Here is a 25,461-nt window from a genome sequence, read left to right as displayed (position 1 = left end):
GAGCAGAAAACCTTCTTTGATAAGAAGGTTGTTGCCTGAATGGACGAGGAGGAGGAGGTTTCTTCTTGTTTTTCAACAAGGTGTCCCACCTAGTCTCATGCGCGGAGAGCTTTTGTGTGGCGGTATCCATGGACTCGCCAAACAGCTCATCCCCCAGGCAAGGCGCATTGGCCAGTCGGTCCTGATGGTTTACATCCAGTTCTGAGACCCGTAGCCATGCCAACCTTCTCATTGCTACAGAAATAGCAGTGGCCCGTGACGTCAGTTCAAAAGTATCATAAATGGAACGGACCATAAACTTCCTGAGTTGCAAAAGACTAGAAGTACATTGCTGAAAAGCAGGAAGTTTACGGTCCGGAATGTACTTCTGAAAAGAGGTCACCTGTTGAATGAGATGCTTCAGGTAAAACGAGAAGTGGAATGCGTAATTACCTGAACGGTTGGCCAGCATGGCGTTTTGGTAAAGGCGCTTTCCAAATTTATCCATGGCCTTTCCCTCTCTGCCAGGAGGGACAGAGGCGTAAACACTGGCACCTACAGACTTCTTCAGGGTTGATTCCACCAACAAGGATTCATGGGGAAGTTGTTGCTTGTCGAATCCTGGGATTGGAATGACTTTATAAAGAGATTCCAATTTTCTTGGGGCTCCCGGGATGGTTAAGGGAGTTTCCAAGTTCTTATAGAAAGTTTCCCTCAAGATATCATGGAGGGGCAACTTTAAGAACTCCTTAGGAGGATGATCAAAGTCCAAGGCATCTAAGAATGCCTTGGACTTTTTAGAATCAGACTCCAAAGGAATTGAAAGGGTGTCTGACATTTCCCTTAAAAATCTGGTAAATGAGGAGTGCTCTGGCTTAGTAGCAGGGTCTTGCACCGATAAATCCTCCTCTTCAGATGAATAATCTTCCTCGGTACCGAGGTGATCATCCGAGTCATCCCACAAGTCAGGGTCCCGTACCGATTGGAGACGGCCCTGAGAAAGTGGAGTCGAGGTGCCAACATGTTTAGTCTTGCGCACCGATTTCCCCGAACGGTTGGAGACGGTACCAGGGGAGTGTAGAACGGTACGGGGCTCAGAGAACGGTACCGGTTCAGAAGTGTCCGGAGCAGAACGTCGTTTCGGTTCCGCTGATAGAATAGGCATGGACATGGATTTGTGCGGTGCCGACAAAGTCGATGTCAATAAAAGGGGTTGATCGACGGTCGGCACCGAAGGCTCATTGGGTACCGACACTGGAGGATTCGGTGTCAACAGAGCCGGGAGCAATTGTTGTAGTTGCTGTTTAAGTTGGGCCTGGAGGATAGAGGCAATGCGCTCATCCAACGTAGGTCCCGATTGCACCGGTACCGGTCTTTTCTTGCTCGGTACCTTCGGTGCCGCTCGACGCTCGGGTGAAGTCGATGCCGATGACGAGGCAGTGACTTCAATGGGAGCGGAGCGTTTACGGGGCCGGCGCTCAGTCTGCAGGACTTGGCTCACTGCATGCTCGACTGGTGGCCCTAGGACAGTAGGGGAAGGCTTCTTAGCCGGCTTACCTACAGGGATCGACGTCGGCGATGTATCTGTCGGTGCCGAGACAGTCGGTGTCGATTTGGAGGAAGTTGCCGATGTCGATACTGGTGCAACTTCCATGTCGGTGCCGAACAGAATTCGTTGCTGAATCTGTCGGTTTTTTAAAGTTCTTTTTTGTAAAGAACTACAGCGGGTGCAGGTGTCAGCCCTATGGTCCGGACCCAGACACTGAAGGCACCACTTGTGCGGGTCGGAGAGGGATATAGGGCGCGCACACCGCTGACACTTTTTGAAACCCGGTGACGGGGGCATGAAGGGAAAAACCGCTGTAGCAAAATCGAAGCCGGAGGCTTCGATGGTGCCAACAGGCCCCGCTGGGGTAGTCAATAAAAAAAGAAAAAAATAAAACAATTTTTTTTTTTTTTTTTTTTACAAACGTTAAAAGAACAAGAAAGAAATAAAATGAAGAGAAAAATACGCGCGAGCGGGAAGGCAAGTGAACAGTTTAGAAAAAAACTTCCAACAGCCGTTGGAAACACGCGTCTTCTTAGCTCCGCGGAATTAAGAAAACTGGGGACCGCGCGCCTCTGTCGGGCGGGAAGGCACTCGCGCACGCGCGGTGCGGCCTAGCTAGAACTTTCTAAAGTTCTTAGAGTGCAATCACTCTAAAATTGTCCGTACCGGGGCTCCGTCGGTGCCGTCACCCATCAGTCAAGAATATGCTGCCTGCTTGTCCTGGGATAAAGGGAATTACAAAGGGATGAGACACATGGTGGGGAAGAAGATTAAGAAAAGGATAAGCACTGTAAAAATGCTAGAGCAAGTTTGGTCCCTTTTTAAGGGCACAGTCACTGAGGCGCAAAATCTATATATACCGCGTATCAACAAAGGATCCAACAGGGAAAAGAACAAAGAACCAGCGTGGATCACTGTAGAAGTGAAGGAAGCGATCAGAGACAAGAAAACGTTTAAGGAATGGAAAAGGTCAAAAACGGATGAAAACTGGAACAAGCACAAACAACATCAACGCAGGTGCCATAAGGCAGTAAAAGGGGCCAAAAGAGATTACGAGGAAAAAATAGCCAAGGAGGCAAAAAACTTCAAGCTGTTCTTTCGATATATTAAGGGGAAACGACTCGCGAAGGAAGTGGTGGGGCCGTTGGATGACCGTGGAATAAAGGGAGTGCTAACGGAGGACAAACAAATCGCTGACAAACTGAATACATTTTATGCATCTGTATTTACCGAATAGGATATACACAGCATACCGGAACCCATCAGGCTATATGCTGGAAACAAATACGGGAAACAGACAGGGTTGACGGTCAGTCTAGAAGACGTATGCTAGTAGATTGATAGGCTTAAAAGCGGTAAATCCCCGGGACCAAATGGCATCCATCAGAGGGTCATCAAGGAACTGAAAGGGACTATAGCTGAACTGTTTCAACTAATAGCCAATTTGTCAATCAAATTGGGATAGATTCTGGAAGACTGGAAGGTGGCGAACATTACGCCAGTCTTCAAAAAAGATTTGAGGGGAAATCCGGGAAACTACAGATCGGTGAGTCTGACCTCGGTATCAGGAAAGATGATAGAGGCGCTGATAAAGGACCGCATCATTGATCACTTTGACGAACATGATGTGATAAGGACCAGCCAGCACGGTTTCAGTAAAGGCAGATGTTGCCTGACGAACTTGCTGAACTTCTTTGAGGGAGTACACAGGTGGATAGACAAGGGCGACCCGGTCGACATTGTATATCTGGATTTTCAGAAGTTGTTCGACAAAGTTCTACATGAATGACTACTTCGGAAAATTGCATACCATGGAATCAAGGGTGAAATACTCACGTGGACTAAAAACTGGCTAGAGCATAGGAAACAGAGAGTGGAGGTAAATGGACAATTCTCAGACTGGAAGAGTGTCACCAGCTGGGTGCTGCAGGGCTTGGTGCTTGGACTCGTGCTCTTCAACATCTTTATAAACAATCTGGACATTAGTACGACGAGCGAAGTGATTAAATTTGCGGATGATACGAAGTTATTCAGAGTAGTGAAGACACAGGGGGATTGCGAATATCTGCAACGTGACATAATCAAGCTTGAGAAATGGGCATCGACATGGGAAATGAGGTTCAACGTGGATAAGTGCAAAGCGATGCATGTCGGGAACATAAATCTCATGCATGAAAACAGGATGTCCGGGGCGGTACTTGGAGAGACCTCCCAGGAAAGGGACTTGGGAGTTCTAATTGACAAGTCCATGAAGACATCTGCACAATGCACTGTGGCGGCGAAAAGAGTGAACCGAATGCTAGGAATGGTCAAGAAAAGGATCGCAAACAGATCAGAGAAGGTTATCATGCCGCTTTACCAGGCCATGGTGTACCCTCACCTGAAGTACTGCATCTAGCACTGGTCTTTGTACATGAAGAAGGACACGGTAGTACTTGAAAGGGTCCAGAAAAGAGTGACTAAAATGGTTAAGGGGATGGAGGAGTTGCCGTACAGTGATAAATGGGAGAAGCTGGGCCTCTCTCCCTTGAAAAGAGGAGACTGCGAGGGGACATGATCGATACATTCAAAATACTAAATGGAATAGACTTAGTAGAGAAAGACAGACTGTTCACCCTCTCCAAGGTAGGGAGAACGAGAGGACATTCTCTAAAGTTGAAAGGGGATAGATTCCGTACAAATGTAAGGAAATTCTTCTTCACCCAGAGTGGTAGAAAACTGGAATGCTCTTCAGGAGTCTGTTATAAGGGAAAACACCCTCCAGGAGTTCAAGACAAAGTTGGACAAGTTCATGCTAAACTGGTGACACTGGACTCATTTGGAGCACTGGTCTTGATCAAGGGGCTGCCGCGTGAACAGAATGATGGGCAGGATGGACCACTGGTTTGATCCAGCAGCGGCAATTCTTATGTTCTTATGTCCTCGCTCCCTTCCATGTAACATCTGTCCTCTATCTTTGCCCCTTCCATCTAGCCTCTGCCCTCTCTGTCTACCCCTTCCATCTACTGTCAACCCTCTCTCTTCCCCTTGCATCCACTGTCCACCATCTCAGCCCTTTCCATCCAGCATCTGCTCTCTCTCTGTTCCATATGGCATCTTCCCTCTTTCTATGAACTTTCAATAAACTGTATATCCTGTGCCCTTTCTCTCCTTTGTACATGATTAATTTCAGCTTCACCCCCGCTCCATTTTTTTTGTCTCCACCCCCTCCCCTATGCTCTGGCATCTCTCTCTTCTCCTTTGTTTCCTTCCTTCCCTCTACACTCCATGGTCTGGCATCTCTATCTCCTTCCCTTCTCTCCCCCCATGCCCTGGCATATCTCTCCTCTTCTATCTCTCCCTCTCACTCCTTCTCTGGCACCTCCTCTCTTTCCCTCTGGTCTGGCATTTTATATCTCCTTAGTTTCCCTTCCCTCCCCCCATGCCCTGGCATCTCTCTCCTCTCCTTCCATCTCCCCCTCCCACTCCATTTTCTGGCATATCTTCTTCCTTTCTCTCCTTCCTTCCTCCTGGTCTGGCATCTGTCTCTTCCCCCTCCCCCCCCATATACCCTGACATCTCTCCCCCCCCCTCAATAGTCTGGTAGCTCCTTTCCTTTCCCTCCCTCCCTCCCTCCCATGGTCTTGGCATCTCTTTCCTCTCCTCTCTCTTCCCTGGTCTTCCTTCTCCCCTCTCTCTCCCCCCAATTGGGTAAGAACATAAGAATTGCCGCTGCTGGGTCAGACCAGTGGTCCATCATGCCCAGTAGTCCGCTCACGCAGCGGCCCTCTGGTCAAAGACTAGCACCCTAACTGAGACTAGCCCAGCGCACGTTCTTGTTCAGCAGAAACTTGTCTAACTTTGTCTTGAATCCCTGGAGGGTGTTTTCCCCTATAACAGGCTCTGGAAGAGCATTCCAGTTTTCCACCACTCTCTGGGTGAAGAACTTCCTTACGTTTGTACGGAATCTATCCCCTTTCAACTTTAGAGAGTGTCCTCTCGTTCTCCCTACCTTGGAGAGAGTGAACCACCTGTCCTCTTCCCCCTCTCCAATTGGGTGCAGCAGCAGCATTTCTCTCAACCCCCCCATTAGATACAGCAGCAGTATTTCTCTTCCCATCCCTCCCATCGGCAGAGTCGCAAGCTTCCCTCCATCGCTGACCTATCTTCCATAGGTCAGCGATGGAGGGAAGCTTACAACTTGCTACTCTTGCTTGCTTCGGGCCTTTCTCGTTGCCGGGTCCTGCCTTCATGGAAACAGAAAGTAGGCAGGACCCAGCAGCGAGGAAGTACCGAAGCAAATAGAAGCAGCAAGTTGTATGCTTCCCTCCGGGGCTCTAACGTGTGCTGCCAGCTTACTTTCTCTTCTCTTCGGGCCTTAACTTCTGTATTTGGAGGGAAGCACATGTTAGAGACCCCGAAGCGTGGGTTCAAGTCACTTGTTGGCAAAAAAAAAAAAAGGCAGGAGTCAAAACACAATTTTCAGCGGCGAGTCAGCCCGGGAAGCAGCATTGGCAGCAGCAGCAGGATTCGCCGGGCAGTCATCTAAATTAACCAGGCGGAGCAACTGGCTAAAAGGCCCTAGGGAGAACACTGTATGTATGTATGTTCCAGCATAACTCCGAAACGCATGGACAGATTTCAATCAAACTTGGTATACATATCAATTACTATCTGGGAAAAAATACTGTGGGGTGGGAAGGGGGTGACATGTAAAGAATCATAGAAAAAGACAGATATTGCTTTGCCCAATGGTGTGAAGCTTGGGGAATGATATCACACAGTCAGAATGATGTCACAGTCAACAGTATATAAGGAAGTGCAGCTGTGGTGTGGTGTGGTGAAGCCTAAACAGAAACTGAAAACTGAAAATTTGTGTGATGTTAATCCTCAAGTGAATGTAAACCAAAACCCAAAGGAATTTATATCCGGGCAACGCCACAAACAACTTCAACTAGAGGTATGGGTGAAGGGAAATGGGGGTGCACATGTGGAGGGGAGGAATGGGAAGAGGTGGGGGGCAGAGAGGAGGAGAGGTGCCGGCTTCAGGAATCATGTCACACAGTCATTTAACAGTACAGTAAACCCCTGCGAGTTTGCAGTTCGCGAATTGTGGACTCAGTAATTCACGGTATTTTACAAACGCCACTTTCTTGTATTAAAGTCATGGTTACACCAATCAGAAGCTGCTTTGACATGCTATCTGGTGTGTCAAAGCAGCTCCAGATTTGGTGTAGCCTAACTTTAGTACCAGGAAGAGGTGGTCAGAAAATACTGCAAATGATTTTCAGCAGTCGCCGGTGCCTCAGCTGCCCTCTCCTGCCTTCGATCAGCCCCTTAAACTGCATTTGCGTTTTTTCAAAATTTGCGGGTGTTTCTGGAATGGAACCCCTGCGAATTTTGGGGGAGTACTGTATATAAGGAAGTGTAGCTGTGGTGTGGCGTGGTGAAGCCTAAACAGAAAGTGAAAACTGAAAATTTGTTTGATGCTAATCCTCAAGTGAATGTTCCTCAAGGTAATTTATATCCAGGCAATGCCGGGTGATCAGCTAGTCCTATATAAAGGAGGCAAGGTGACATTGTTAGAGCCAGAAATAGGGGGGGGGGGGGTGTAGGGATGGAGATCTGATAAGTTATGATCCAGGGCATCAGAACACAGGCAGGGTCGGCACACAGGCGGTTCTGAACGCAGGCCAGGTCAGCACACCGACCTAGGCCCTGTGTGCGGATCTAGGCCTGTGTGTGGATCTAGGCCTGTGTTTGGATCTGAGGCCCTGTTTCTCATTCCCTTTCCCTTCTTGCCATGCAGCCATTCTAAGTAAAGGAAAAATACTAGCATCTTGTCACAAGACTTTTGTCACATATTAACCTGACACACATTTACCCTTTTTCCTTATCTTGTATAAGCATCCCTTATATGGGCAACAATCAGACTTTGCCTACAGCTTAAGGCTAAGGAGCATGAATTATAACCTTTGGACTGTCACATGCTTATCTTATTTGAGCTGTCCTTATTTGGAAAGGACATCAGCTGACAGGCATTGCATATATGCAAAGACTCAGCCCTGTCCATGTGTTAATCAGGCCCTTGTCTAAGTGCTGAGTTAGAGGATGATCACGAGGTAATCATGAGGTAAAAAGCATGTACCTATCTTTGTATCCACCAATGTAAAACCATGTACCTTTGTACCCACCAATCATGAGATGTGTAAACGAGGGAGTTACTATGATGTCATTAGCTTAGAAGCATAATAAATAGGGACTCGGAGCTAGTCCTTACTAGCGCCTCCTCCCGATTCTAAGATTGCTTATGTGTGTGTTTCCTTTGTGGGGCATTTCTACAGGGGGGGAGAGGGAGGGAGGGAGGCACTCTTCTAATCCTCAAAGTCACCTGAAAGGCAAAACCACACTGCAGCAGGTGTGACTATAGGCAGAAGTGCTATAAGAACATAAGCAATGCCTCCGCTGGGTCAGACCTGGGGGTCCATTGTGCCCAGCAGCCCACTCACGCGGTGGCCCAACAGGTCCAGGACCTGTGCAGTAATCCTCTATCTATACCCTTCTATCCCCTTTTTCAGCAGGAAATTGTCCAATCCTTTTTTAAACCCTGGTACCGTATTCTTCCCTATTACATCCTATTGTACTTCTAGGTTTATTTCAAATTTGATTAAACACCTATCAAATACTAATGGCCTCTTTTACAAAACCGTGCTAGCGGCTGCCCTGCGCTAATGGCCTCGAAGCCCACAGAGATTTAAAGGGCTTCGGGGCTGTTGCCATGCGGCTTTGTAAAAGAGGCAGTAAGCGTTTTACAACAATAAAAATAAGGGAAAAGACAGAGAGGAAGGGGAGAACTACAATGCGTATAGGAAAGAGAACAAAAAATGGAAAACAACAATAGGACAGGGGAAACAAATTAGAAGGAAAACTCAGTAGTTGAAGGCATCAATAAATAGAAAGCTTTTTAAAGCTTCTTTGAATTTATCTAAATTTTGCTCTGCCTGGAGATGAGTTGGCAAGGCATTCCAAATAGCAGAAGCAGTTACTGAGAATATTGTAGAACAACAGGTGTTTATAATTTTTAAAGAGGGGACCCAAAACAATTATTGACTGGAGGATCTTAGGGATCTGTTAGATTCATACAGAATTAGGATTTTATCTAAGAAAGCCGGTTTCTTAGTTTGAAGAGTTTTAAATATTAGTAGGGCAATTTTATACGTCAATCTATGTTGGACCGGAAGCCAGTGGGCCTCGTTTAAGAGGGGGGGGGTCATATTTTTTCTTATTCGTAATGACCTTAATGGTGGTATTTTGTATCAACTGAAGTAGCTCGATATCTTTCTGGTAGATACCCTTAAGAACATAAGAACATAAGAAGTTGCCTCCACTGGGTCAGACCAGAGGTCCATCCTGCCCAGCGGTCCGCTCCCGCGGCGGCCCATCAGGTCCGCGACCTGTGAATTGGTTACTGACCATTTCTATAACCTACCTCAAGTTCTATCTGTACCCCTCTATCCCCTTATCCTCCAGGAACCTATCCAAACCTTTCTTGAACCCCTGTACAGAGTTCTGGCTTATCACCTCCTCTGGAAGCTTGTTCCATGTGTCCACCACCCTCTGGGTAAAAAAGAACTTCCTAGCATTTGTTCTAAACCTGTCCCCTTTCAATTTCTCCGAGTGACCCCTAGTGCTTGTGGCTCCCCACAGTTTGAAGAATCTGTTCTTATTCACTTTCTCTATGCCCTTTAGGATTTTGAAGGTTTCTATCATGTCCCCTCTAAGTCTCCTCTTCTCCAGGGAGAACAGCCCCAGCTTTTTTAACCTGTCAGCGTATGAGAAATTTTCCATACCTTTTATCAGTTTAGTCGCCCTCCTCTGCACTCCCTCGAGTACCGCCATATCCTTTTTGAGGTACGGCGACCAGTATTGAACACAGTACTCCAGGTGCGGGCGCACCATTGCGCGATACAGCGGCATGATGACTTCCTTTGTCCTGGTTGTGATACCTTTTTATATATATACCCTTATATAAAGAATTACAATAATCTATTTTAAAGGATGGCTGAAGTTAATTCACTCTGGGTTAGGCTTTTCTGTTAAGGTTGTAAAGCTCTCTTCCAAGGAACATGGGACGAGGGCAATAATCTATATTGCTCCTTGGAGTCCTATAACCTTTGAACACAAATAGCTCCTTGCAAGACAGCTTCCACCTTTTGAACAGTGTCACACATTAGTCCAGCCAGAAGGTGATCTCCTCCTGCTGCTGATTTAGAAACTATGATAGTAATAATAATGTATGTCAGTGAGAAGAGAGTAGAGCTACTGGTATTCAAAAAATGCTCAGAGAAGTGAAACCCTGAAGAGGGGTTGAAAACCACCTCTTGAGAGGAAGAGTTTACCATCCAATCATTGCATTCACATGTAGAAAATCACTCTCTGGTCACTGAAAAAATAATTTTGTAACACTTATGTGGTATTATTCAAAAAGCTATATCAGAGACTCTCTATATGGACAAAATATGATTGCACTTAGCTTGCAGAAAACTTAGAAAGGTTAACAGTCTCAGGGGTCCCCTGAGACTGTTAACCTTTCTAAGTTTTCTGCAAGCTAAGTGCAATCATATTTTGTCCATATAGAGAGTCTCTGATATAGCTTTTTGAATAATACCACATAAGTGTTACAAAATTATTTTTTCAGTGACCAGAGAGTGATTTTCTACATGTGAATGCAATGATTGGATGGTAAACTCTTCCTCTCAAGAGGTGGTTTTCAACCCCTCTTCAGGGTTTCACTTCTCTGAGCATTTTTTGAATACCAGTAGCTCTACTCTCTTCTCACTGACATACATTATTATTACTATCATAGTCAGTCTGATCTTTTTTCCATTTCAGCGATTTTCTGACTACATTAATATATTTCCCTGTACCTTCCTAACGTAGCTGATTTAGAAACAGCAGAGGAAGGAGGAGCAACTACATTCTACTGCACTGCTTAAAAGACAATAACATTCACTTGCCTAGTAATCAGTTTCAATAAGTTGACCAGCTTATTAAAAATCACCTTTTAAATCCAAAGTGTTGCTGGTTTTGTTTTTTTGTTGTTGCTGGGTTTTTTTCCACTGTCTGGACAAGATACATCTTGTTTTGATTGCCCCTCTGGCTGTCATTCTGCCGGGAGTCCCCACACTGATGTCTTCTCTTTTTCAGCCAGTCCGCCCACACAGAAAGAAAAGGGCACATCATATTGGGTCGGACCTGGAAGATAAGGAATGAAGGCAGGGGACTCCCTGTAAACTGATAGCAGCTGTGGCAATATAAAAAAGAGGCGGTCTGCTGTTAAGTAGTCCAGGATCCGTGGGATCCTGGGAAATCCTACTTTTCCACCAGAATACAATACTGTTTAAACGAAAATTCTAGAGATCCTTGTTTCTCAGAAATCTCTGAATAAACCAGCCTTCTGTTTGTCTAGAATTGTGACCTATTACTCTCCTTTCCAGATCAGAACGAGTATCCACATATTCACATTTGCAGACCAAGGGCATTACTTGATGTCATACAACTGGCTTTGTTTTATCATACCAGAATGTGGAAGAGAGTTGTAGAATAAGAGTAAAGATCTAATTAACATGAAAAAAAAAAACCTCGGAAGTAAGGTACTTCTTACCTATTTAGCACAAATGGACAAATACTGCAGATCATTTCAAGAAAGACAAGAATTAAAGCAGCTTTTCTTTTCACGTACTCTCAGCAAGAGCCATAACTAATACTTGTCTCGCAACAAAGCAGGAAGAACCAGGCTGCCCTGGAGAAATGGTGCTCTGAATAACAAACCGTACGGCAACCAGAAACACGAACTTTAGTTCTCTGCGCAGGGTGGGGGAGAGAGACTTGTAAATCTATGATCAGGGAGCGTGGCAAGATGATTACCAGGGTAATGTAAGCCTGAAGGAGAGGATACAAGAGAAAAGTCCTATATATGCTCGATTGTAGTCAGTAGTGCTGGGGCCATCTCCGAAAATCGAGGGCATCTAGTAATCTTTGTGCAGGGGTAAAATTTATACACCTATATAGGCTATTAAAATTTCTCCCCAAAGCGATTAAAAGATAAGGATACAACTAAAATAATAATTATACAACATGAAAAGGCAAAACAAAGATTTAATTTGTTCATTGGTAGCTGGACACATTTTACTGTTGTTTCTCCTGCTTATTCTTTTCTGCGAAGTCTGGTTTTCTCAGCCTTTTTTAATGTTTACTGAAACATATTAATTATAAACACCAATAAAACGTTGCCATGAGAACATTACAATCCTGAGAAATGGACAAACAATTGTGTATTACAGTAGCAACAACTAATACATCTGGTATTTTTCGTTTTGTCTATTTTATTCCCTCCCAAATATATACAGTATTCCTGATATCATTGCTTCTACAGACTCACTTCTGTGGCAGCACTCTTCTGGAAACAGCCTGTTGGTAGGCTGTCAGTAAGAAAATAATAACCAATCAGAATAGATATTTTTTTTCGCGAGCAGTTGGTATAACAAATCAGGCGCTTCCTTATAGCTAAAGTGAAGATAAAATGAAGTTTGTATGGTACACGGAAAGAAAGGCAATCGGTTCTGGGGCATAGTGATTCTTTCTACTATAAAATAATTTATTCACCGATGTGTACGTTACTGCAGGGTATGTTGGGAAGTAATATCTCTGCTTCAAATCATTCACAGAACTACCGTACAATGGAAGACGTGAAGGTATTAGATGGTGGATTATCAACCGAATTAGAGGCAGCTGGTTTTCTAATACAGGTATTAAAAATAAGACACTTTTGTATTGCAGAGAAAGATTAACCTCAGAACTAAAATTAAATGAGAAAAAAGGTAACAAAAAGCCTCAGAATATAGTCGACCGTATTGTTCAAAAGGTGCAATCAGTTCAATTGAAGGAGTCTAGGACTGGTTTTCCTAAGTTTTCTCTTTAATAAAATGCTGAATTATATTTAGCTGCAGACCTAACTTATCTCATGTTCTAGCCTGCCTGCCTGCCTTGGGGTTAGCTGGGGCATTCTAACTTCTTATGGCTATCTAATATAATAAAACGCTAGGCCGCGCATGCGCACTTCCTATGCGTGCGTCCGTTTTCTGTGAGCTGTAGCGACCCATAGGAAGTGCACATGCGCGGCTTACGGTTCTTTGAAAGATGCAACTGTGGCTACTCTCACGATCCCCGCCTGCTTTGGATCATGAGAGGAGTCACCGCCGCGTTTTTCAACAAATACAGCAAGGCGGATGTCGGCCGCGGCGGCTGTTGGCAGCTGCAGGCCGCGGCAGCTGTAGCCAGCCGCGGCCGAGCACGGAGACGGACTGAAGTTTTTTTCAACTTCAGAGACGCTGACGTCAGAGGAAGGAGAGGTTCACAGTCACTACAATCGAGTGAGAAAGGTCAGCCACTGTAAATCGAAAGACAATAGTACTGATTGAATAATTTATGGATATGGAGGTTGAATAAAAATGCAAACATTGTTAGTTTTGGGAAAAAAGACAATAGCGGGGCACTTTTGAACTTTGCTATGCAGCCATGCACGGTGCCACATTGTATTGCCATCCCCTTGGAGTGCCTGCGTGCTGTCTTTCATCTTCGGAGTTGCCCGTGTGTCTGTCTACCTGCACCCCCCTCCCCTTGCCTGCTGAGCCATTGTCATCTAAATTCCGGCAGTCTCTGGCGTCTTTTGGTAATGGGGGAGGTATTTATCGTTTTTCATTTTCATCCGTATGTCTTTTACAGACTTGAGCCACCTGATTCCTTTATAAGACTTTGGGGGGGGGGAAATTTTCACATTGACCACAGAAGTCTGAATCCATGTTGACTGTGCGCGACAATTCCTGGGGCAAAATATTAAGATGAGTGAGAGTATGGAGAGAAACAGAAAGAAACACAGACATATATTCTACCACCAGCGGGAGGAAGGGAGACAGAAAGAAAAGAAGAAAGGCACAGGGAGAGATACAGAAAAACAGACAGACAAAGATGGGCCAGAAAGAAAGACAGCAGGACAGAGAGACAGAGATGGAAATAAAGACAGACAGACAGACATATATTCTAGCACCCGTTAATGTAACGGGCTAAAATACTAGTTTCAGCATAAACGACATGTAACAGAAAGACTGCAGGGCCTAGATAAGTGGCCTGTTAATGACCTGCTAATGTGAGCTTATCACCAATGATTTTTAAGAAAAGTAACACGTGAACAGTTTTTTCTAGAATTCAGTTGTATAGCCAGAAGAATGTATAAATATCTCTGTAACGTCCTGGTTTTGGCACTTCTGAAGCCAGCGTGGAGCTCGGGAGTCACATACGTATGCTAATAAACCATCTGTGCTTTCTTCAAGTCTCTAGGTTTTTTGGCTGCCCAAAGTGACCTTTCACAATTACCAACTTAAAAAACCTACACGTGTTTATTTAGAAACTATAGTAGTACCCTGTGGCTGGTTATGTGCACAAGAGGTAGGCCAAAAGAACACAATCAGGTAAAAGGAGAATAAATAGGACAAATATAAATCCCCCCTTCACCAGTATACAGTAACGTGACCATTTATTTTTTTCCTCAAAACAGGACAGGACCCCCCCCACACACACACACACACACTGCTCATTGATTTTTTTGTAGGGTAGGCTTGGGCGTACTGGGTAAAATGATCAGTGACCACCAAAATATTACCAATGTTTCATCTGTCATTTTCCAGACACAGAAAATGAAAGTATACTAGGTCTAGTGTTCCATTGCTGGTAATGTGTATTAGAGCAGGGTTTCTCAATGTGTGGTACACGTACCCCAGGGGGTACACGAGCCGCTTGTTCGGGGGTACGCGGGCTGATCGCCCCCTGCCAGCCCGTCCATCCCTCATCTGCTCACCGCCGCCGCCATTCGCCTGCTTCATTTACTTACATCCCTGCTGATGTCACAACGAAGGGAAGGAAGGGCCAGGTGCATGCCCACAAGCCTTCCCCCCGACGTCAATTCTGACGTCGGAGAGAAGGTCCAGGCCAGCCAACCAGAGACTCAGTGCAACCAGAGACTCATGAAATCACCAGACAGCAAAGGTAGGAAAAATGATTTTATTCTCAATTTAGTGATCAAAATGTGTCTGTTTTGAGAATTTATATCTGCTGTCTATATTTTGCATTATATTTGTCTATTTTTCTATAGTTGGTACTGAGGTGACATTGCATATTTTAATGTCATCTGCCTTGACATCTTTGAACCCCCCCCCCCCAATTATAAATTATAATTAACATTTTCTCTGCGTACAGTGTGCTTTATGTGTTTGTGGTTACCATTATGTATTAATAAGATTATATTATGTGCATATGAAAAATGGATGGAAGAAATTGCATTACCATTATAGTACTCCTCCGATATTTGCGGGGGTTGTGTTCCAGGAACCACTGCGAATCTTGAAAAACCGCAAATATGGTTTTCAGTGGGGGAGACAGGAGAGGACAGCTGGAGCGGCAGGAGAGAGCATCCGGAGCACCGGCGAGTGAAGGAAATCACTTACAGTATGCTCCGACCGCCTCTTCCTGCACTAAAGTCAGGCCTCACCAATTAGGAGCTGCTTTGACATGCAGCTCCTGATTGGTGAGGCCCGATTTTAGTGCAGGAAGAGGTGGTCAGAGCATATCACGAATGATTTCCTTCACTCACCAGCGCTTCGGCTGCTCTCTCCTGCCTCTCCGGCTGCCTGGTCATTCGCTGTCGTAAAATACCGCGGATGACCGGGGGAGCACGGTAGTATTATCATTATCTCAGGACAAGCAGGCAGCCTATTCTCACATATGGGAGACATCATCCACTGAGCCCAGATGCGGAAGCTTACTTTGATTTTTCTTTCTGTCACGGCGAGGCCTGCGGGCTTCGACTTAGCTGAGGCTATTTTCTCATTTATGTCCTGGCCGGTCACAGGCTTCAAGAAATGTAGCTGTTGCCAGCGCGCGATCTCCCTCTCTGTCCCACATAGATGGTATATTCAGTGCTTGGGACCTGCCCTTCAGCCTCGTGCCCGCAAACATCATCGAGTTCAGGTAGAAAAACTCTTGGGAGATATGGATCCACTTTCCCCGGTCTTGACTTTGACCTCGAATCTGGTCAAGCTCACAGGGGTTCTGCCTTCTGCCTCAGGAGCTGTCGTCCCTCTGCCGCGGTCCTGCCCCTCCTTTGATGTCAGAGGCAGGATTGTGGCAGAGGGAAGACAGCTCCTGAGGCCTATGGCAACCTGCAAGGATCACTAAAGTATCCGCGATCCTCTCCAGGCTGCTAAGCTGCTAGAATTAGGTAAATGGATGCAAGGGAGGCCAGGGGGGAAGCTGGACACCGCAGCACTTCCTGACTGACCCTCCCCCTCCCCCCTAAAGCAGGAGCGGTAGCGGCCAACCAGCAAGAGGCAGCGCTGCCAATCCTGTTTTAGGGGGTGATGGGGTAGGGTCAGTCACGAATCGGGAGGCCGATTTTTTTTTTTTTTTTGGTTTTCAATCAATTCAATCCGATTCACCCGAAATGAATCGGTGAATTGATTCGAATCGGGCAGCACTAGTAAGGATCTCAGTATTACTTTGGACTCAGATTCCAAATACTCTCAGGAATATTTAGAAGAAATGGGTATGTCTCGTCCTTCTGCGGAGTCTCTCAAATTGCCCATAAATAGACTTCTTTCTCAAACCTTTAAGAGAAACTTTGAGACACCTTATTCCATTCCTACTTTCCCAGGAAAACTGGAGTCTCGTTACAGGATGATCCACTGCAAGTTATCCCATCAGTCCCTACTCTGAACAGATCGGAGAAGGTTATCATGCCGCTGTTGCCGTACATGAAGAAGGACACGGTACTACTCGAAAGGGTCCAGAGTAGTGCTGCACAATTCAGGGGAAAAAATTTCTATTTTGTTCAGCCTATTGAATTGGTTTTTCGATTCGATTTGATTTTCCAGCCCAATTGGGTGTTTTTTTCAAACATCCTGGTGGGTTTATTTTATAGTCTTTTCACCCCCTTTGCCTTCTCCTAACCACACTGGCACTGTGGTGTAAACAAAATAAACAAATAAAAAAGACTTTTCCTCTCTCTGTTAAATCCTAGCTCACGTTTGCGGTCTAACACCCGCTCTGACAGGATACACGTTTCAAATCTGACATATTGTAATCACAAAACAGAAAATAAAATTAGTTTTTCTACCTTTTGTTGTCTGGTCATTATTCAGATCTTGTTGGTCCCAGGCTCTGGTTGTCTTCTGATAACTTGCTTACCAGGGTCTCCTTCTTTCTCCGTGCTAACCATCCATCTTCCATCTCTGTCCTCCCCTTCCCTTCCCCTTAGGTCTGGCATCTTTCTTTTTTTTTTCATCTTCATCCACAGATCCACCTTTTCTTAACTACCCTTTCATCCAGTATCTCTCCCTCCTTCCCCACCACCCCAGGGTCCACCATCTCTCCCTTTCTTTTCCCAACTACCCTCCTATCCAGTATCTCTATCCCCCCCACACCATCCCTTGTGCCCAACTTCTCTTCCTTTCTATTCCTTCCCTCCCTAAATCCCATTGTCCATCATCTCTCTCCCTCTCTATTTTTAGACCCATTATTTCTTCCCCCCCAAAGTCCGGCATATGCACATCTCTTTGACCCCCCCCTTCCCTCCCTCCCTCCATGTACTTCTACATCAGGGCCCCCTCCCCTGAAGGCCTGTCCCCCCCCCTTAAAGGCCTTTCCCCCCTTAAAGGCCTATGCCATCATCCCTGGTCTGTCCCCCCTTAAAGGCTTGTCCCCCCCCTTAAATGCCTGTCCCCCCCTTAAAGGCCACCATCCCTGGCCTGTCCCCACTTTGAAGGTCTGTCTCCCCCTTGAAGGTCTGTCCCCCACCTTGAAGGCCTGTTCCACCCCTTGAAGGCCTGTCCCGCCTGAAGGCCTATGCCACCATCCCTGGCCTGTCCCCCCTTTGAAGGTCTGTCTCCCCCTTGAAGGTCTGTCCCCCCTCCCCCCTTAAAGGCCTGTTTCCCCCTTGAAGGCATGCACCCCCCCAAGACCTGTACCACCCCCCACTACGAAGGACTGCGCACCCCCCCCTCCCCCAGGAAGGCCTCCGTGTTCCCCCTGGCCTCCCCGCACCATTTACCTTCTAGTTGCAGCCTGCACAGAAGATCGCGGTTATAGCATCTTTGCAAACTGCTTTCAGCTGTTTCCTCTGTTGCGGTCCCGCCCCTCCTCTGACGTCAGAGGCAGGATCACAGCAGAGGAAACAGCTAAAAGCAGTTTGCAAAGACGCTACAACCGCGATCTTCTGTGCAGGCTGCAACTATAAGGTAAATGGTGTGGGGAGGCCAGGGGGGAAGCCGGATGCCAGGGTGGAAAACCGAACACCGGGGGGGGGAAAGCAGGACAGCAGCACACCAGCACTTCCCGACTGGCCCTCCCTCCTCGCTCTCTAAAGCAGGTGCGGCAGCGGCCGGCTAGCAAGTGCAGCGCTGCCGATCCTGCTTTAGGGGGCAAGGGGGAGGGTCCAAATCGGGAAGCCGATTTTTTAAAATTTTAAATCGATTCGAATTGATTCACCCAAAGTGAATCGGTGAACCGATTCGAATCGTGAATTGGGCAGCACTAGTCCAGAAAAGAGCGACTAAAATGGTTAAGGGGCTGGAGAAGTTGCCGTACTGTGAGAGCAGTGTTCTCCCCAGGGCCTTTCAGCCGGGCGCTCCGCCCAGCTAATTTAGATGAGCGCCTGGCTGTAATCTCGATGGCAATCCTGCTGCTGCTGCTGCCTTCTGCTCAACATTAAAAAAAAAACAAAACCCTTCTCACCGGCTTGGAGATTTACCGGCTGACTCGGCACAGTCTGAATCGCAGGAGCCTGACTTTTTTTTTTTTTTAGTTTTTAACGCCAGCAAGCGACTTGAACCCATGCTCTGGGGCTCTAACATGTGCATGCTGCTTCTCTCCGAAACCGGAAGTCACGTCCTGAGGGAGGAAGAGAAGGGAAGTCGGCATGCACACGCCCCGGAGCATAGGTTCGCTATAGGAGACAGGTCAGCTTACAACTTGCTCTTGCTTGCTTCGGGCTTTCTTCGCTGTCAGATCCTGCCTACTTTCTGTTTCTGAAAGTAGGCAGGACCCGGCAACGAGGAAGGCCCGAAGCAAGCAAGAGCAGTAAGTTGTAAGCTTCCTTCCGTTGCTGACTTATGGAAGATAGGTCAGCGATGGAAGAAAGCTTACAACTTGCCTTAGTCCAGCCCTGCACAACATGCGGCCCAAAACGGATCTCACTGCCGATATGGCTCTCACTCCGCTCTCCTTTGAAGATCAGCTCAGGAGGCAAGATTTAGCCCGAGATCAGACGAATATTAAAGGGCATTTGAAGGCATCTGAGCAGATTGAGGAGAACATGTCCTGTTTTTCCATGCCTAAAAATACCACCTTGTCTAATGTAATCTCTGATCAGATCCTTAAGAGTGATGCAACTATGTATACTGGACAGTCTCCTCCAGTAAACAGAGCTTTAAAGCCTGCAACCATACAGAACCAGATGGTCAAAGGGCTCTGAAGTGTAGTATTGCCAAGGGATCTGTCTCACAAGTTTCTGACGCTGGCAGATGTAAGCACAACACAAGAAATAGAGACTTGTGGCATTCTGTGTAGAAAGCTGATGCATAATGAATTTACTATTACCCATGTAATAGTGCCAAAGCAGTCTGCTGGACCAGACTACAGTACAGTGATATGGAGAATGTGGAAAAATTATTCAGTGTTCAAGATCAACATGATCTCCTCACAGAAGAAAGACGGAGAGAAAGAGAGAGGCCTAGACCAAAGGGGAAAGACAGGAGGCAGATACTGGAGAGGGGGGAGATAGAAGGGAAGGAGATAGAGATGTCAGACCATGGGGTGGAGTGGGAAGGAAGGAAAGGAGAAGAGAGAGATGCCAGAGCATAGGGGTGGAGACAAAAAATGGAGAGGGGTTGAAGCTGAAATAAATCATGTACAAAGGAGAGAAAGGGCACAGGATATAGAGTTTATTGAAGGGACATAGAAAGAAGGAAGATACCATATGGAACAGAGAGAGGGCAGACACTGGATGGAAAAGGCAGAAAGGGTGGACAGTGGATGCAAGGGGCAGAGATAGGGTGGACAGTAGATGGAAGGGGTAGAGAGAGGGTAGAGGCTGGGTGGAAGGGGCAAAGAGAGAGGACAGATGTAGCATGGAAGGGAGCGAGGACAAATGCTGAATAGAAAGAAGAGAGTTAAGAGAAGATGACTAAAGCAGAAACGATAAAAGGTAGAAAAAAAATATTTTTGTTGCTTTAAGTAGAATCAAGTAGTATTGTAACTGTATTGATTAAAATTTATCAATAGGAAATGGAAATAAGGCAATTTTGGGAGGGAATAAACCCCTTTCCTCAGGTCAGGACAGGATACCATAACAGCTGTATACTGTACTGTCTTGAAGAAAGATTTGACCTCCGAAAGCTAATTGAAAAATGGATTAGTCCAATAAAATGGTATTTTCATATTTCTCATTATTTTATTTCTATTTGTTAATTTGTAAAGTGGTGACTGTTATGTAGAAGTTTTTTTCAAATTTACATCTACTGTCTTTATATTTTGCACAGTATTAGGGGACATGTGTCACTGTTTCTGTGGTGTTGCATTATATGCAGAGTCTGGTTTCTTGGTTCAGTTTAACTTTTGACTACATATTTCTATTTTTAATTTGTGATTATTCCATATTGGGCGAGGGTGTATCTGTGTTCTGTGTGTATGAAAAGGACATGGCTTTCTGTTAGCATCGACTACAGGATCAATTAACTGTGTAGGATCTGGTTTGTTTAGTTTTACAATGCGTGTGTTGGTGTTCTAGTGCTCACTGCAGTGTTTAAGATGCTGCCTTTTCCTAGATGCACCCTTATTGTGTGACTCATGGATTATTACTAAAAATATATTTTTTTATATAGAGGAGGGGGTTGTTAAAAAAAATGATTAGCACTGGCTGTCATATATACTAGGTACACCACTGGATTTAATGACTCTATTCTAACTTTACTGTAGACATAGGTGTTGTCCCCCCCCCCCAACACACAGATACACATTATAAAGAATTAAATTAAAGTTGTATTATCATCATGTAGCTTTCAAATGACATTATAAGCAAATAAAAATAAAATATTTTTAATACATTGCTAATTATTACCTGCATCTTTACCTATACTTTTTTGCCCTAGCTCTTACTTTGCAGTATAGCAAAATAAAAAAGAAGCAGATAAAGATCAATCACACAGGTGCCCTTCAAGGCTCAGTAACACCTCTCCATAAATTATGTGGAAGAGGTCTGGAAGTGGGGATAGCATCTATTTCATATCCTCAGTGAGACCTCAGGAAGGAACCTAGTGATCAAAACATTATTAGAGGTGTTGTACAGCCATTTCTTGTATGACTGGATGAGCTATATTTATCTTTTTTTTTTAGTTGTTTAAATTCATGCAGAAATAAATGGTTAGATTGAACCTAATGACTTCATTAACGCATTTCCCTTTTTTAAACCTCTATACTATTTGAAAGAGGGTGAATGTCTAATTATTCACTTCTAGAATTGGATACTTCTTAAATTTAGTAAAAATATTCTGGCACAAGTGTCAAACCTTAAAAAAGGAAGTCATATCGAGCATTGGAAAATAATAATAATTAACTAATAAAAATAGTATACATTTAATTTTCCCCACTACCAAATTTCCCCGCCCCGCCCCACCCCACCCAGCTACTTTTTCATGCCACCCGGCTGGAAAAAATTTCTGGAGAGAACACTGGAGAGGTTAGAGAAACTAGGCCTCTTCTCCCTTGAAATGGGGAGACTAAGAGGGGACGTGATCAAAACATTCAAGATAATGAAGGGAATAGACTTAGTAGATAGAGACAGGTTGTTCACCCTCTCTAAGGTAGAGAGAACGAGAGGGCACTCTCTAAAGTTAAAAGGGGATAGATTCCGTACAAACTTAAGGAAGTTCTTCTTCACCCAGAGAGTGGTGGAAAACTGGAATGCTCTTCCGGAGCCTGTTATAGGGGAAAACACCCTCCAGGGATTCAAGACAAAGACAAGTTCTTGCTGAACCGGAACGTAAGCAGGTAGGGCTGGTCTCAGTTAGTGCACTGGTCTTTGACCTAGGGGCCGCCACGAGAGCGGACTGCTGAGCACGATGGATCACTGGTCTGACCCAGCAGCGGCAAATCTTATGTTCTTATGTTGTGAAGTCTTCTCTGAAAAAGACCAGTCCTGCCAAAGTTTATGCCACTGTCCCTCCTGGGAGAGAGGGCAGGACCATGGACAAGTTTGGTCGCTATTTGTATAAAAATTCTCTCATGGCAACTAGAGTTTTGAATTACAATTTTGTTTTCATTTCTTATTTCAAGCATTTGGTTGACACTGCCTGAATATTTCAAATACATTTCTCAATACCGTCTTTCAGGGTTTCAGCAGATGATCATCACTCTGACTCAACTCCGCATGCATTTCCTTCAATCTTCAGGCTTGCCTGGCTCCACATGGACCCCAATCTTCAAGTCATCTGGCCAACATCCCTTGTCAAGGCAATGAATTGTTTGATGACTCTATCGAGGCAACTACTAAATGATTGTCTGAACATGAGAAATCATTTGCTTCCATCACTCATCCTAAGCCTAAGGCTACAGACCTCTTCCATCTTACCAGAGGCATTTTCCACAGAGATAATTTCCTTATATAAGAGCATCTCCTAAGAAACAACCACAACAACAACAGAGGCAGCAGAAACCTCAGACTCCTGCTGCGCCTAAGGCCTCTCAGCCTTTTTGACCATCTAATACAGAGATAACCTCCATCATTCTGCCTCTGTCCTCTCCCCTTTCCATTGGAGGTCATCTCCATCATTTTTACCAATGCTGGGAGATCATTACTCTAGGTGTTGTCCATCATCAGGGAAGGATACTCTTCATTTCATCCAGGTTCCTCCAGCTCTGTCTCCAAGAGACAATCCATACCAGACTGTCCTTCTTCTTCAGGAAGCTCAAGCTCTGCTTCATCTCCGTGCCATCGAGGAAGTTCCCCTGGAACAGCAGAGCAAGGGTTTTTACTCCTGTTACTTCCTATTTCCGAAGAAGACAGGCGATCTGCGATCCAATTTGGATCTCAGAGCCCTCAACAAGTTTCTTGTCAGAGAGAAATTTTGGATGCTGTCTCTGGCATCATTATACCCCCTTCTAGATCACAATGAATAGTTATATTCTCTAGATCTCAAAGAGGCTTAAACTCACATTCCCATTCATCCAGCCTCTGAACAGTTTGTTAGATTTCGGGTGGGAAATCTGCATTTTCAGTACAGAGTGCTACCTTTCGGCCTGGCTTCATCTCCAAGAGTGTTCACTAAGTACCTAGTTGTAGTAGCAGAAGTTCTGCGGATCCATGGGCTCCAGGTGTTCCCATACCTGGACAACTGGCTCATCAAGGATTCAACATCTCAAGGGGTTATTGTAGCGACCCTACGGACTACGTGGTTCCTACAAAGTTTGTGGTTCTTGCTTGACCGCCACAGCAATCCTGTAAAACCTAGTGAAAGCATGCAAAAAGGACCATGTAGCAGTCCTGCAAATCTTGCCAAATTAGAATGTCCACAACTCTGCCCGAGAGGAAGATGTGCCTCGAGTACAATGAGCCCTCGTTGAGATGGGGTGGGGTGGGGTGGCTGTTTACCGTATGCCACAGAAGCAGAGGAAATAGCCATACAGATCCATCTGGGAATGGTAACCCTGGATGTTGGCCTGCTCTTGTGGGCAGGACCCACCAGTAAAGAAAGAAGGTCGTAGAAACAAAAATCAATCCTAACTTCCAGGTACCACAAATGGATCCTGTATATAGCCAGGGATCACAACAAAAGAGCCTGTTCCCTCGAACCAGAGAAAGCAAAGGCCAGAAGGCAGACTTCCAGGGTAATGCGGAAAACCGAGAAAGAAGGGAACAGTGCGCATCCCATGCCAAAATCCGAAGAAAGGGATCCCGGTAAAAGAGAGACAAAAACTTGGAAACCCTGTGGGCAGAAGCAATAGCCACCAGGAAATGGTTCCGACCGTAAATTTCACTCAAGATGCTCGTTCCAGAGGCTCATAAGGTGGGTGAGCCAGGGATCGGAGAACCAGATTGAGAGTCCAGGACATACAGGATAACCGCAGTGGGGGCCGAAGCCTCAAAGCGTACCACAGAAAATGGATGACAACCATACATCACCTCTGCAGCACGAGGTCCTAAAACGTGATGGAAAGGACTGAATTCAAAGAAAATAAACACGAGCAGAAAAGACGAGCTCCTACAGTCTGGCTTGTAGGAAAGAAACTGATTTCCTGGGGAGGGCTAGTCCTGATGTAAGAGGGGAGGAGCTCAAGACTCTGTTATGAGGCTTCCTACAAGCTCTGGCGAGTATGAAAAAAATAGAAACAAAAGAGACTGTGGAAAAGGATGTTCTTGATGCAGGCTTTATTTTATCAAAAAAAGGGGAGAGTGTGGAACAGTGGTTAAAGCTATAGCCTCAGCACCCTGAGATTTTAGGTTCAAACCCACGATGCTCCTTGTGACCCTGTGCAAGTCACTTAAATACCCCCATTGCTCCAGGTACATTAGATAGATTGTGAGCCCACCAGGACAGACAGGGAAAATACTTGAATACCTGAATTAATTCATGTAAACCGTTCTGAGCTCCCTTGGGAGAACGGTATAGAAAATTGAATAAATAAACAATAACATGTGTCTTGTAAGAGGAGGACCCAACACAATCGGTGTTTCAGGAAAAAACTCCAAAGTCCAGGAATAGCTTGGAATTGTACAAGAAATAAGAACATAAAAAATAGGCTGACTGAGTCAGACCAAACTGAGTCAGACACTGTAGCCTTTTCTGATGGTGGCCAATCCAGGTCCCTAGTACCTGGCCAAAATCCAAGGAGTAGCAACATTCCATGCTACCGATCCAGGGCAATCAGTGGCATCCCCCATGTCTCTCTCAATAGCAGATTATGGACTTTTCCTCCAGGAAATTGTCCAAATCTTTCCTAAAACCAGCTATGCTATCTGCTCTTACCACAACCTCTGGTAATGCGTTCCAGAGCTTAACTATTCTCTGAGTGAAAAAATATTTCCTCCTATAATCAAGAAAGGTATTACAACCAGAACGAAAGAAGTTATCCTGCCACTGTATCGGGCAATGGTGCGCCCACATCTTGAGTACTGCGTCCAGTATTGGTCACCGTACCTTAAGAAGGATATGGCATTGCTCGAGAGAGTTCAGAGGAGAGCAACACGACTGATTAAGGGGATGGAAAGCCTTTCATATGCTGAGAGATTGGAAAAACTGGGACTCTTTTCCCTAGAAAAGAGAAGATTAAGAGGGGATATGATAGAGACTTACAAGATCATGAAGGGCATAGAGAGAGTAGAGAGGGACAGATTCTTCAAACTTTCAGAGAATAAAAAAACAAGAGGGCATTCGGAAAAGTTGAAAGGAGGCAAATTCAAAACTAATGCTAGGAAATTCTTCTTTACACAACGGGTGGTGGACACCTGGAATACAATTCCAGAGGAAGTTATAGGGCAGAGTACAGTACTGGGGTTTAAGAAAGGTTTGGACAAATTCCTGCTGGAAAAGGGGATAGAGGGGTATAGATAGAAATTTACTGCACAGGTCCTGAACCTGTTGGGCCGCCGCGTGAGCGGACTGCTGGGCGCGATGGACCTCGGGTCTGACCCAGCGGAGGCATTTCTTATGTTCTTATGTTCTTATGTTTTTATTGGTTTTAAAAGTATTTCTCTGTGGATCACGTGATGCGTTGAGCCGCGGCAGACACGCGCTGCCAGAGCTCCCGGGCCCCGAGTCCCGAATTGCCTGGTTACAGCCATCGGGGGATCG

The 25,461-nt window shown here is 45.5% G+C and overlaps 2 protein-coding genes across 5 annotated transcripts in view; one reads left to right on the top strand and one right to left on the bottom strand.

Moving 5' to 3' along the window:
- Nucleotides 1-12,494, bottom strand: part of LOC117363217 (DNA repair protein complementing XP-G cells-like) — a 650,515-nt gene extending 638,021 nt beyond the window's left edge. The window contains exon 1 of one of the 4 annotated variants that reach the window (XM_033950644.1): nucleotides 11,949-12,494. The gene's annotated coding sequence lies outside the window, so the exon portion shown is untranslated. Of the gene's footprint in view, nucleotides 1-10,568; nucleotides 11,094-11,171; nucleotides 11,444-11,948 lie in introns of those variants that run through there. The other 3 variants (XM_033950648.1, XM_033950643.1, XM_033950645.1) reach the window with 3 other exon arrangements.
- The window catches only part of LOC117362907 (homocysteine S-methyltransferase 1-like), a gene marked incomplete at its 5' end in the record, with an annotated part of 574,442 nt that continues 561,208 nt past the window's right edge, over nucleotides 12,228-25,461 (top strand). The window contains one exon of the mRNA XM_033949994.1: nucleotides 12,228-12,315. Within this exon, the coding sequence (XP_033805885.1) occupies nucleotides 12,228-12,315 (88 nt within the window). The remainder of the gene's footprint in view (nucleotides 12,316-25,461) is intronic.

This window comes from Geotrypetes seraphini, chromosome 6 (assembly GCF_902459505.1).
Source record: "Geotrypetes seraphini chromosome 6, aGeoSer1.1, whole genome shotgun sequence".
Classification (NCBI taxonomy): Eukaryota; Metazoa; Chordata; class Amphibia; order Gymnophiona; family Dermophiidae; genus Geotrypetes; species Geotrypetes seraphini.
The sequence above is the reverse complement of the archived record's forward strand: the minus strand, read 5'-3'. Positions and strand labels throughout refer to the sequence as shown.